Genomic DNA, 13,176 nt, shown 5'->3' with positions numbered 1-13,176 from the left:
TTATGTTTCGGTGAGACAAAGATTGTGCCCGCGGTATCCAAAAAACGTTCAAAATTCCGCCCATTATCTGCTCATTAGCATTGAGTGACGTCGAGGTCGACCAATTGTATGGTCGAGCGACCCGACAGTCGACCAATCGCTGCGTGGCGGGGGCGGGTTCCTGGCGCGTGCGGGCGGGCCCTCCTAGAGTCGAGTGACGGGACGATTGACCAATCCTACGCTTTGGTGACCTGACGGTCGACCAATCGGTGCGTGTGTGGGCGGGCCTTATCGTTCTGAACCGAGGTGAGTCGCCGCCATCTTGATTCCAAACTTTTCATTTCTTTTTTCCGCTTTCTGCGTCTTTAAAAAAAACGTTGCTTTTAAAACACATATTGTTTTTAAAAAAAGTTAATTACTTTCTAAATCTTTAATCTCATTAATTTTCCTACCTTTCCCCGTTTTTGCAGGTAGGCCTCGAAGCCTGGGCGTCTGTTGCCAGTCATGCTGGACCCTAGTCAATTGTTTTGTGGCAAGCTCCTCCCACCCCTCACCCCCCACCCCCCCGCTGGGCCCGATTCCGAACCAGCGGTCAGCCATCTTGGTAAAGGCTGGCTGGGCTCACTGCAAGCTCCTCGCGCTTGCGCTGCACGGCGCACGCGCACCTCCACCCAGAGTGAAGCGAGCAGGTTAGCGGGGGGGGAGCGGGGCTCGGGAGGTGAGGGGGAGCGGAGAGGGTTACCTCGGCAACCGGGCTCGCCAGCCGCAATCGGCCGTCTCAAGCCGCTCAGGCCCAGGCCCGGTCCCGGAGATCGGGAGGCGGAGAGGGGAGAAGGGTTACCAAGGCAACCAGGCCCGGCCAGCCGCAATCAGCCGTCTCAAGCCACCTCAGGCTCGGTCTCGGGAGGGCAGGGCTCGGGCTGACCGGGGCGCTGCGCTCGGCATGTCAGTGCATGGGGCGGCACGGAGCTCAGCGGAGCCATCGCCGGCAGAGGGGAGAGGGTCTGCTGGCTCCCCCCTCCCTTTCTGCCCCCCTCCTTCCCCACCCCACCCCTCCTCTCCCCCTCTCTCCTCCCCCCTCCTCCCCTCCCTCCCTTCCCCCTCCTCCCCTCCCTCCCCCCATCCCCCTCCTCCCCTCCCCCCATCCCCCTCCTCCCCTCCCCCCATCCCCCTCCTCCCCTCCCCCCTCCCCCTCCTCCCCTCCCCTCCTCCCCTCCCCCCCTTCCCCCTCCCCTTCCTCCCCTCCCCCCCCTTCCCCCTCCCCTTCCTCCCCCCTCCCCTTTCCCCCCTCCCCCCCTTCCCCCTCCCCCCTTCCCTTCCTCCCCCCTCCCCTTTCCCCCCTCCTTCCTCCCCTTTCTCCCCTCCCCCCTGCCCCCCCCTCCCCTTTCCCCCCTCCTTCCCCCTCCCCTTTCCCCCCTCCTTCCTCCCCCCTCCCCTTTCCCCCTCCCCTTCCTCCTCCCCCTCCCCTTTCCCCCCTCCCCCCTTCCCTCCCCTCTTCCCCCCAGTCGCACTCTCTCTTCCCCCCAGTCGCGCTCTCTCTTCCCCCCAGTCGCTCTCTCTCTCTTCCCCCCAGTCGCTCTCTCTCTCTTCCCCCAGTCGCTCTCTCTCTCTCTCTCTTCCAACAACAACATGCCCTCAAAAATCCCTCGGTACCGCCGGGCACTTCAGCTAGTATATTGGTATCAACTGTGGCTCAGTTGGTAGCACACTCGCCTCTGAGTCAGAAGGTTGTGGGTTCAGGTACCGCCCTTCATCTCGCCTACCATCTTGCACTTCACCCTACCAATCTCATTCATACTCATCGCCACACTCTGCAATCCTTAACTTTCTTCCTGTTTCATCCCAACCTTTCGCTGCTTCCCCGTCGTTCAACCCAAATCCCCAGCAACTTGCCACCTCTTTCCCACTCACCATCTGAAAATTGCCAAACTAAAAACTTATCCCAGATAGCCAGATCTTTGTGGTATTGCAATTTTCCCATTCTCATTTATGGAACACTGCATTGCTTGAAAATAAACCTGCAGAATGACAGGGACACTAAGGTTTCAGTTCAACATTGATCTAGATAATTAATGAAACTAAAATATTAGGCATTACTCTCCCCATGGACAGTTCTTTTACCGTTTTCATCTTGTTTAGACTTCTAAGCATTTCTGTAAGGATGAAAGCAGTAGAGTACCAGTGTAGGAAGTTCCCAACTTCGATCACTGGTTTGTGCAGTGTTCACTGATCTCAACCAGAATGGCAGTGGGGAGCTATAATTGACCTCAACAATGCTGGTTTAGGAAAAGACAAAATAATGGCAAAGGTTCCTGTTGATAATTGCTATCGAGTGAATCCTGGCATGGTGCTTACAAACTTATCCTACCATAAATCATTTTCAGAAGTGGAGCGGGGGATGGTGGGGTGGGTGGGTTGGGGGGGGGGTGCGGTTGGGGAATTGGAAGGTTGAGAAGAAGACATTTTAAAAACATATGACTGATTTTATAATGAAGGATCAGATATATATATATATTGGCTCAGAATTTGCAATCAGCAGTGAAGCGAAGGCGTTCGCTGCTGGCCTCAAAGTACGCTCCGCACAAGGATCTCACAATCCCTGTGTCGAGAACTTCAGGTTTTCTGATCTTCAATTCAATTCAACGGAGTGCAGTGGGGATTCCCTTGTTGGAACTGCTGTGACATCAACAGGCAATCTAAGCAGCCAATCAAAAAGCAGAATTCTCACAGACAGCGAACAAGGAAGTGAGTAACTCTTAAAAATCTGATTTTGTATGATTTTGCCATTCCCATTTGCAACATTTTCACAGTATGTTCTTTCAATTCCTTCCTCCCCTCCTAACCCTCCCCCCCCCCCCCCATCTCTGCACCTGCTTAATATCTGTTACATCTCCAGCTTTTTCCAGTTCTGATGAAGGGTCCCAGACCTGAAACGTTAACTCTGTTTCTCTCTCCACGGATGCTGCCTGGCCTGCCGAGTATTTCCAGCATTTTCTGTTGTTATTTCAGATTTCCAGCATCCGCAGTATTTTGCTAGTGTAACTCTTAAAGGTCTTTGGGTTAGAAATTCCATAGCACCCCGTTTGGGGCGATAACTTTTGAAATCTCGGAAAAGTATCGCCAGGCGATAATCATTTTCTGGTTCCGGGAAATTGAGCTTTAGCGCTCCAAGGGGGAAGTGGAGCGCTAAATCAAGCGCTAACCACTTCTCTTAGGGCGCTAAAGTGCGAGAGCGGGACGGTAACGGCAGCGCGCTGAACAATGTGGAGTACAAAGATACCGGCATCGGAGGCTGCTTCCCTCGCTTAAAGGGAAGGGCCATTGATGGTGCATAACATACTTCTACTCAGTTCTGTGTTGCCAGGCGACTTCACGACTGCCATTACAGCCCCGAACACTCTCAGAGAGTGCAGGTCTTGGACATCGAAAGCATCGAAAACTTTCAGCAGGCACCAGACTGGTGCAAAGAATAAAGTTTGGCCTACCTGAAAACCACTGCCTTTAATTAGCGCTCCCCAAGCGGCCAACCGAGGTGAAAACGCCTCCTCTTCCTGCCGTTGTTCATGGCCGGCGATACAGCAGGGGGCGGGAGGCAATTTCACATCCGGGTCGGTAACGGGGCGCTACGCACTTTATGACATCACGATCTGCGAGGCGCTAGATGGCGAGGCGGTGTTAGCACCAGCGCTAAACCGGTAGAAAAGTTCACGGGTGTCGCTGAATTTTTGCCACGCCCGGTCGCGAACCCCTTAGCGCCCCATTAACACCCCCGCCAGGCGCTAATGGGAGGCGCAAAGCAGCCGAATTTCTCCCCCTAACTTTTTTAAATAGTTAGAGAGAGCAAAAGAAAGATTGGGGCTCTCACATAGGGAAAAGGGAAACCTGAAATAAAGATGGACAAACTAAAAAAAAGTTTTAAAACATTTTTTGTAAAGTTTCTTAAAAATTTTAATTTTTATTAAAATGGACAAATTTCACAATGCACAAAATTAAAATTAGTTTTCCAGGCCCTTAACATTTGTTTAGCAGTCACTACGCTGTTAAAACTCCAGTTACACCTAATCACTTTGGGTCTAACTTTTAGTGGGGAATTTAACAGCGTAATTACTGCAGAAGAGCCAAAGTTTTTGTCAGTTTCCATGATTTGAAAGATTACACAGATTGCCGGCTCTGTTCGGGGGTGGGGGGGGGGGGCACAGCACAGCCTGTTTTGGAGCCGTCAATGACTGACCGCAAGTTCGGGATTTCCACACATGCCTACTTGTGCACCAAGCTCCGAAGTTGCGGTCAGTTTCAAAGGCGGAATCCATTGGCAGGATAGGCACACCAACGTCAGTGTTCCCGCTCAGGCCAGCATCCCCAGCATTGAAGCTTTGACCACGCTCGATCAGCTCCGATGGACGGGTCACATCGTCTGCATGCCTGATACGAGACTCCCAAAACAAACGCTCTACTCGGAACTGCGACACGGTAAGAGAGCCCCAGTTGGGCAGAGGAAACACTTCAAGGGCACCCTCAAAGCCTCCTTGAAAAAGTGCAACATCCTCACTGACACCTGGGAATCCCTGGCCCAAGACTGCACAAAGTGGAGGAGAAGCATCCGGGATGGCACCAAACACTTCCGAGTCTCTTCGTCAGGAGCAAGCGGAAGCCAAGCGCAAGGAGCGCACGTCAACCCAGGCACCCCACCCACCCCTTCAACCACCGTCTGCTCCACCTGTGACAGGGACTGTAGGTCCCGCATTGGACTCATCAGTCACCTGAGTGGAAGCAAGTCGGTTCCGAGGGACTGCCTAAGAAGAAGAAGATCCTGACCGCAAATTCCAGGCCATTACAGACACACAAACATGTAGAAAATTGTGAACAAAATTTTAAATATATCAATGTTCTCCCCCTTTCTTCTCTCCTGAGTGTCTTGAGTTGGCTCTTTGCTAGGATCCACAGGCGCTGGCTATCCTTTATTCTTTTCTCAATTGGCCATTATTCATGTGAACCCTGATGGTGAGCGTTGGCAGGATATTTTAATCAACTGAGCAAGGTCCTGTTCTCACCCAACATCCCACTTGCCAGCAGCTTTCGTGGAAAAACAAACGTGTAGGTTAGAAAGGTTTTTTTTTGTTGCACAGGACTAAATGAATACGAACAGCGACTTCAGCGTCAATGGGTTGAAACTTCAAGTGGTTTTAAGATTTTGTTTTGACTGCAATCGCCGTATGGAGGACGAGGTTTGTCCTCATTGGTCTGTGGTCCGGATACCAAAAAGCTGGGCAGTCAGGCCAAGTGTTGGGAGACATTGAGCCGGGCAATGTCTGCAGCCTGTCGTCCTCTGCTCGGGTTACACTGACAAATCACTTGGTTGGCCTCAGCAGCTCATGGAGCCGCTTTACACGCACGGTATCCGGGTTGCTGAGGCGTTGCAGCAAACGCTCGGCGGCTTGGAGAAGAGTTTGCTGTTTATGAGTTGGCTCGGCGACCCCAAAGCCTCTTTTTTTATTTATTTCCCCCTCACGTACTTTCTCAACAAAAAGATCGGGATATCGGTTCTGTGGATCACTGCGCTGACCGAATGGTTAAATTTAACTTTGAAATGGTGAGTCCCTCTCCTTTTTGTTTTTGGCCCAGTTTGCTCTCCTCGACATCTTTCCCCCTCTCATTCTCCCCTCAACCCACCAGCTCTTGCTTCCCACCATCCAGACAGAACCGCAAGGGCGAATGAATCACCGAAGTGGCTTTTTCGGTAACGCGGAAGTAGTTGGCAACTGTGTAACCTATTTGCCGCATCATTTATTGTAAGAATAGCAGGCATCAGCACCGAGCCCCCGGTCATTTGGGGGCACCGAGAGAGTTTGCTGCAACTTTGGAAGTGCTTGTCTTCAGATAGATGTTCAGTCGGTGTCCTGTGTCCCTTGGTTTGGGTGCATGTTAAAGATGCCACGGCAGTATCAGAAGACCAGGAAGTTCTGGCGTCTGAGGTCATTCTTCCTCACCCAGCACATTGATGATTCATTCATGGCTGTTTGTGGGACATTGCTGATGCAAAATGGCTGCCACATTGATCTACACAAGTCACTTTATTTAACAATGTGTAAAGCACTTCATATTTCAATAAGATACAATATAAATACAAGTATATTTATCAAATAGCAATGGGATTAACCTTTTTTTTATTTGAGATGTCTAGGTGAAAGGAATAGATGTGGTGGATCAAGTAGTAATGGTTCAGTGTTCTTCAAATTGCCAAACTTAAAGCTAATCCCTATCTGTGTTTGTAATTATACTTTTTCTGGTGCAAGATGTTATCCCACTGTAAGGTTGCTATTATGTCCGTGAATGATTGAGACAGGGACAGCAGGAATTGAACAAAACAAGTCTTTACTGATTGATTGAAGTCAATCGGGAAACTGAAACTACAGAGGCTCACTAGCGCCCTTTATACAGGGGTGGTCACTGCCGGTACTGCAGTCTGAGACCAGTTATTCTCTTAAAGGTACATACACAACAATTGCCAACTCTGGCTGGACGTATTGCCGGAAGTTTTATCACATGACCTGCTCTCACCCAACAGTCCTGACTCCCCACACTGCCCCCATTGGTCGTCTAACATGTCCATCCTTGTAATGCCCCTCCTTCCCACACCAATTGGAAAGCGATCAGACTCTTCATTACCCGATTGGATAATTTTTAACCATTAGTCAGGCAGCCTTTTCTTTCCCAAACACTTTTTTTTATAATAAACAAAAGTGTTGAAAGAATTTTTTTTACTGCTCCTATGATTTTTGTCCTCGCAATATGAACATAAGAAATAGGAGCAGGAGTAGGCCATTTGGCCCTTCGAGCCTGCTTCGCCATTCAGTGAGATCATGGCTGATGTTCTATCTCGCCTCCACCTTCCCGCACAATCCCCATATCCCTTGGTTCCCTTAGTATCCAAAAATCTATCTCTGTCTTGAATATACTCAACGACTGAGCATCCACAGCCCTCTGGGGTAGAGAATTCCAAAGAGTCACAACCCTCTGAAGAAATTTCTCCTCATCTCAGTCCTAAATGGCCGACCCCTTATTCTGAGACTGTGACCCCTAGTTTTAGACTCCCCAGTCAGAGGAAATAGCCAGCATCTACCCTGTCAAGCCCCGTAAGAATTTTATATGTTTCAATGAGATCATCTCTCATTCTTCTAAACTCTAGCGAGTCTACTGAAATCTTTCCTCATAGGAGAATCCCCCCCATCCCAGGAATCAGTCTAGTGAACCTTCATTGCACTCCCTCTAAGGTAAGTATATCCTTCCTTTGATAAGGAGACCAAGACTGTACACACTACTCCAGGTGTGGTCTCACCAGGGCCCTTTATAATTACAGTAAGACATCTTTACTCTTATATTCCAATCCTTTTGTAATAAAGTCTAACATACCATTTGCTTTACTAATTGCTTGCTGAACCTGCATGTTAACTTTCAGTGATCCGTGTACAAGGACACCCAGGTCCCTCTGATTACCAACATTTCCCAATCTCTCACCATTTAAAAATATTCTGCTTTACTATTTTTCCTACCAAAGTGGATAAATTCACATTTCTGCACATTATATTCCATCTACCATATTCTTGCCCACTCACTTAACCTGTCCATATCCCTTTGCAGCCTCTTTGTGTCCTGCTCACTACTTACTTTCCCACCTAGCTTTGTATCGTCAGCAAACTTGGATACATTACTCAGTCCCCTCATCTAAGTCATTAATATATATTGTAAATATAGATTATACCAAGCACTGATTCTCGCGGCACCCCACTAGTTACAGCCTGCCAACCCAAAAATTACCTGTTCATTCCTACTCTCTGTTTTCTGTCCATTAAGCAATCCTCAATCCATGCTAATATACTACCCCAATCCCATGAGCCCTAATTTTGTGTAATAACCTCTTGTGTGGCACCTTACCGAATGCTTTTTGAAAATCCCAATACACTACATCTACCCTGCTAGTTACAACCTCAAAAAAACGCTAACATTTGTCAAACACAATTTCCCTTTCATAAATCCATGTTGACTGCACAATCCTATTATGATTTTCTCAGTGCCCTGTTACCACATCCCTAATAATAGATTCTAGCATTTTCCCTACTACTGATGTTAGGCTAACTGGTCTATAGTTCCCTGTTTTCTCTCTCCCTCCTTTCCTGAATAGCGGGGGTTACACTTGCATTAATCTTCAATTCCTGAAGACTCCAGGGCAATCCTGGAAGGTTGGCAACCCTATAATCCCAAGTATCCAGGTCTTTGTGGGATTGCAACTTTCCCATTCTCATTTATGGAACACTGCACTGCTTGAAAAGAAACCCACAGAATGACATAGAATCGTTACAGCACAGTAGGAGGCCATTCGGCCCATCGAGCCCGTGCCGGTTCTCTGCGACAGCACTTCAGCTCGTTCCACTCCCCAAGCCCTTTTCTCCATAGCCCTGCAAATTTTTTTTATTCAGGTACTTATCTAATTCCCTTTTGAAAGCCACGATTGAATCATCTTCCACCACCCTTTCAGGCAGTGCATTCCAGATCATAACCACTCGCTGCGTAAAAAAGTTTTTCTTCATGTCGCCTTTGGGTCTTCTGCCAATCACCTTAAATCTGTGTCCTCTGGTTCTCGATCCTTCCACCAATGGGAACAGTTTCTCTCTATCTACTCTGTCTAGACTCCTCATGATTTTGAACACCTCTATCAAATCTCCTCTCAATCTTCTCTGCTCTAAGGAGAACGACCCCGGCTTCTCCAGTCTATCCACGTAACTGAAGTCCCTCATCCCTGGAATCATTCTTGTAAATCTTTTCTGCACCCTCTCTAAAGCCTTCATATCCTTCTTAAAGTGCAGTGCCCAGAATTGGACACACTACTCCAGTTGTGGCCGAACCAGTGTTTTATAAAGGTTCATCATAACATCCTTGCTTTTGTACTCTATGCCTCTATTTATGAAGCCCAGGATCCCGTATACTTTTTTAACCGCTTTCTCAACCAGTCCTGTCACCTTCAACGATTTGTGCACATATACCCCCAGGTCTCTCTGTTCCTGCACCCCCTTTAGAATTGTACCCTTTAGTTTATATTGCCTTTCCTTGTTCTTCTTACCAAAATGTATCACTTCTTACTTTTCTGCGATAAACTTCATCTGCCACATGTCCACCAGCTTATCTATGTCCTCTTGAAGTCTATCCCTACTCTCCTCCCTGTTCACTATACTTCCAAGTTTTGTGTTCATCCACAAATTTTGAAATAGTGCCGTACACCTAAGTCCAAATCATTAATATATATCAAGAAAAGCAGTGGTCCTAGTACCGACCCCTGGAGAACACCACTGTATACCTTCCTCCAGTCCGAAAAACAACCGTTCACCACTACTCTCTGTTTCCTGTCACGTAGCCAATTTCGTATCCATGCTGCCACTGTCCCTTTTATTCCATGGGCTTCAACTTTGCTGGCAAGCCTATTATGTGGCACTTTGTCAAACGCCTTTTGGAAGTCCATGTACACCACATCAATCGCATTGCCCTCATCAACCCTCTCTGTTACCTCATCAAAAAATTCAATCAAGTTAGTTAAACACGATTTGCCTTTAACAAATCTGTGCTCGCTTCCTTTAATGAATCCACACTTGTCCAAGTGACTGTTAATTTTGTCCTGGATTATCATTTCTAAAAGCTTCTCCACCACCGAGGTTAAGCTGACTGGCCTGTAGTTGCTGGGTTTATCCTTACACCCTTTTCTGAACAAGGGTGTAACATTTGCAAATCTTCAGTCCTCTGGCACCACCCCCATATCCAAGGAGGATTGGAAGATTATGGCCAGTACCTCCGCAATTTCCACCGTTACTTCCCTCAGCATCCTAGGATGCAACTCATCCGGTCCTGGTGACTTATCTACTTGATGTACAGCCAGCTTTTCTAGTACCTCCTCTATCAATTTTTATCCCATCCAATATCTCAACTACCTCCTCTTTCACTATGACTTTGGCAGCATCTTCTTCCTTGGTAAAGACAGATGCAAAGTACTTGTTTAGTACCTCAGCCATGCCCTCTGCCTCCATGCGTATGTCTCCTTTTTGGTCCTTAATCGGCCCCACCCCTCTTACTACCAGTTTACTATTTATATGCCTATAGAAGACCTTTGGATGCCTTTTTATGTTAGCTGCCAGTCTATTCTCATACTCCCTCTTTGCCCCTCTTATTTCCTTTTTCACTTCCCCTCTGAACTTTCTATATTCAGCCTGGTACTCACTTGCATTCTCAACCTGGCATCTGTCATACGCCCCTTTTTTCTGCTTTATCTTACTCTCTATCTCTTTTGTCGTCCAGGGAGCTCTGGCTTTGGTTGCCCTACCTTTCTCCCTTGTGGGAATGTACCTCAACTGTACCCGAACCATCTCCTCTTTAAAGGCAGCCCATTGTTCATTTACAGTTTTGCCTGCCAATCTTCGATTCCAATTTACCCGGGCCAGGTCCGTTCACAACCCACTGAAATTGGCCCTCCTCCAATTAAGTATTTTGACTCTACATTGCTCTTTGTCCTTTTCCATAGCTAACCTAAACCTTATGATACTATGAACATTGTTCCCTAAATTCCCCAGAACCAGATCCAGCAATGCCTCTGTCCTCGTTGGGCCGGAAACGTGCTGATCAAGAAAGTCCTCCTGTACACTCTTCAGAAATTCTTCCCCCTCTCTGCCCTTTACTCTATTACTATCCCAGTCTATATTAGGATAATTGAAGTCCCTCATTATCACTACTCTATAGTTCTTGCACCTCTCTGTAACTTCCCTGTAAATTTGCTCCACTTTATCCTTCCCACTAGTAGGTGGCCTATAGAATACACTTAGCAGTGTAATGGCACCTTTATTGTTTCTTAACTCCAACAAATAGAGTCTGTCCATGACCCCTCCAGGACACCCTCTCTCTCCAGCACACTCTCTTTAATCAATACTGCCACCCCACCTCCTTTCTTTCCTTCCCTATCTTTCCTGAACACCTTATATCCAAGAATATGTAAAACCCAATCCTGCCCTTTTTTGAGCCAGGTCTCCATTATTGCCACAACATCATATTCGCATGTGGCTATTTGCGCCTGCAGCTCACCAACCTTATTTACTACGCTTCGTGCGTTCACATACAAGCACTGTAAACCTATCTTAGCCCTTCTTGTATTTTCTCTTAGTCTGGCCCCACGTAATAACGTACTGTCTCTTACTCTAGTGCTATCTGTATCTCCCACTCTTTTGTGCACCATGTTTCTCCTTTCTAATGCTACATCGTGGTACCCATCTCCCTGCCAAATTAGTTTGAACCCTCCCCAACAGCACTAGCAAACCTCCCCCGCGAGGATATTGGTACCGGCTCTGTTGAGGTGCAACCTGTCCGGCCTGTACAGGTCCCACCTCCCCCAGAACCGGTCCCAATGTCCCAGGAATCTAAAGCCCTCCCTCCTGCACCATCTCTCCAGCCACGCATTCATGTACTCTATCCTCCTATTTCTATACTCACTCGTGCGTGGCACCGGGAGTAATCCAGAGATTACTACCTTTGAGGTCCTGCTTTTTAATCTCGTTCCTAGCTCTCTAAAATCTGTCTGGAGGACCTCATCCCTCTTTCTACCTATGTCGTTGATACCGATATGGACAACGACCTCTGGCTGTTCACACTCCCCCTTCAGAGTGTTCTGCAGCTGCTCAGTGACATCCTTGACTGTGGCACCAGGGAGACAACATACCATCCTGGAATCACGTTTGCGGCTGCAGAGACGCCTGTCTGTTCCCAATACTATTGAATCCCCTATCACGATTGCTTTCCCAATCTCGCTCCGCCCCCACTGTACAGCTGAGCCACCCGTGCTGCTGTGGACTTGGCTCTGGCTGTACTCCCCAGAGGAACCATTGCCCTCACCATACCAGTTGGAGAGTGAGATACACTCAGGGTACTCCTGCACTCCCTGCCTGGTCCTCCTTTTCTGTCTGGCAGTCACCCATTCCCTCTCTGCCTGCACACTCTTATGCTGCGGGGTGACCACCTCCTGAAACGTGCTATCCACGTAGCTCTCAGCCTCACGGATGTACCACAGTGACGCCAGCTGCTGCTCAAGCTCGAGCTCCTCCAGCTGATGACACTTCCTGCACATGTGGTTGTCCAGGACATAGGAAGCGTCCTGGATTTCCCACATGGCACAGAATGTACATTCCATGGGACTGAGGTGCTCTGCCATACCTCTGTTTACTAGACTATTAACTAACTTAGCAGAAATAAACTTAAAACTTAAAAAGAACTCACCAGCTACTCACCAAATAACCCCTTCCCTTGTGCTGACGTCACTTTAGGTTTTTTACTCTGACGTCACTCTTTCAAATTCTGCCTGTGTTGAGTTGCTCCCAGCTCAGCTCTCGCTCCGCTTCCGCTCAGGTCCGCCGCCTCTGGTCTTGGGCCTGCTCTCGCCGCGCTCTTTATCCCCGTTCAGCTCTCGCTCCACTCCCGCTTAAGTCAGCTGCCTCCGGTCTTGGGCCTACTCTTGCCGTGCTCTTTATCCCCGCTCAGCTCTCGCTCCGCTCCCGCTCAGGTCCGCTGCCTCCTGGAGTGTTGGACACTAATGCTCCAGTTCAACATTGATCTAGATGATTAATGGAACTAAAATATTATATATTGCTCTCCCAGTGGACAGATCTTTAACGCTTTTCATTTTATTTAGAGTCCCAAGCATTCCTGTATGGATGAAACTGGTACAGTACCAGTGGAGAACTAAACCATATGGGCTAGGAGGCTCCCAAGTTTGATTACTTGTCTGTGCAGTGTTGGCTGATCTCAACCAGAATGGCAGTGGGGAGCTATAATTGGTCTCAACAAAGCTGGATTAGGAAAAGACAAAATACTGGCAAAGGTTCCCGTTGATAATTGCTGTCAAATGAATCCTGCTTGCAGACTTATCCTACCATAAATCACTTACAGAAGTGGAGGGAGAAAATAGGAAGGTGGAGAAGAGCAAAATTTAAAAAAAGATGAAAGTGCTTCCACATTAATAAAACCAACATTTTTATGATATACAAATATATATTTTATTTAATTTTGTTCCCAATTCTCTACATCAATTTTCTCCCATTTTTTTCTCTCCTGAAGGTGTTAAGTCTTGGCTAGAATATGGATCCCCAGGCACTGGCTATCCTTTATTCTTTTCTC

General features: G+C 47.9%; 1 protein-coding gene across 1 annotated transcript in view; it reads left to right on the top strand.

The window, feature by feature from the left end:
- Positions 1-5,174: 5,174 nt before the first annotated feature.
- The window catches only part of g6pc3 (glucose-6-phosphatase catalytic subunit 3), a 35,851-nt gene continuing 27,849 nt past the window's right edge, over positions 5,175-13,176 (top strand). Inside the window, exon 1 of the mRNA XM_085966337.1 lies at positions 5,175-5,569. Within this exon, the coding sequence (XP_085822463.1) occupies positions 5,352-5,569 (218 nt within the window). The 5' untranslated portion in view covers positions 5,175-5,351. The remainder of the gene's footprint in view (positions 5,570-13,176) is intronic.

Source organism: Somniosus microcephalus, chromosome 24, assembly GCF_052327205.1.
Source record: "Somniosus microcephalus isolate GS21.2 chromosome 24, FLI_Smic_1.0, whole genome shotgun sequence".
NCBI lineage: Eukaryota > Metazoa > Chordata > Chondrichthyes > Squaliformes > Somniosidae > Somniosus > Somniosus microcephalus.
The sequence above is the reverse complement of the archived record's forward strand: the minus strand, read 5'-3'. Positions and strand labels throughout refer to the sequence as shown.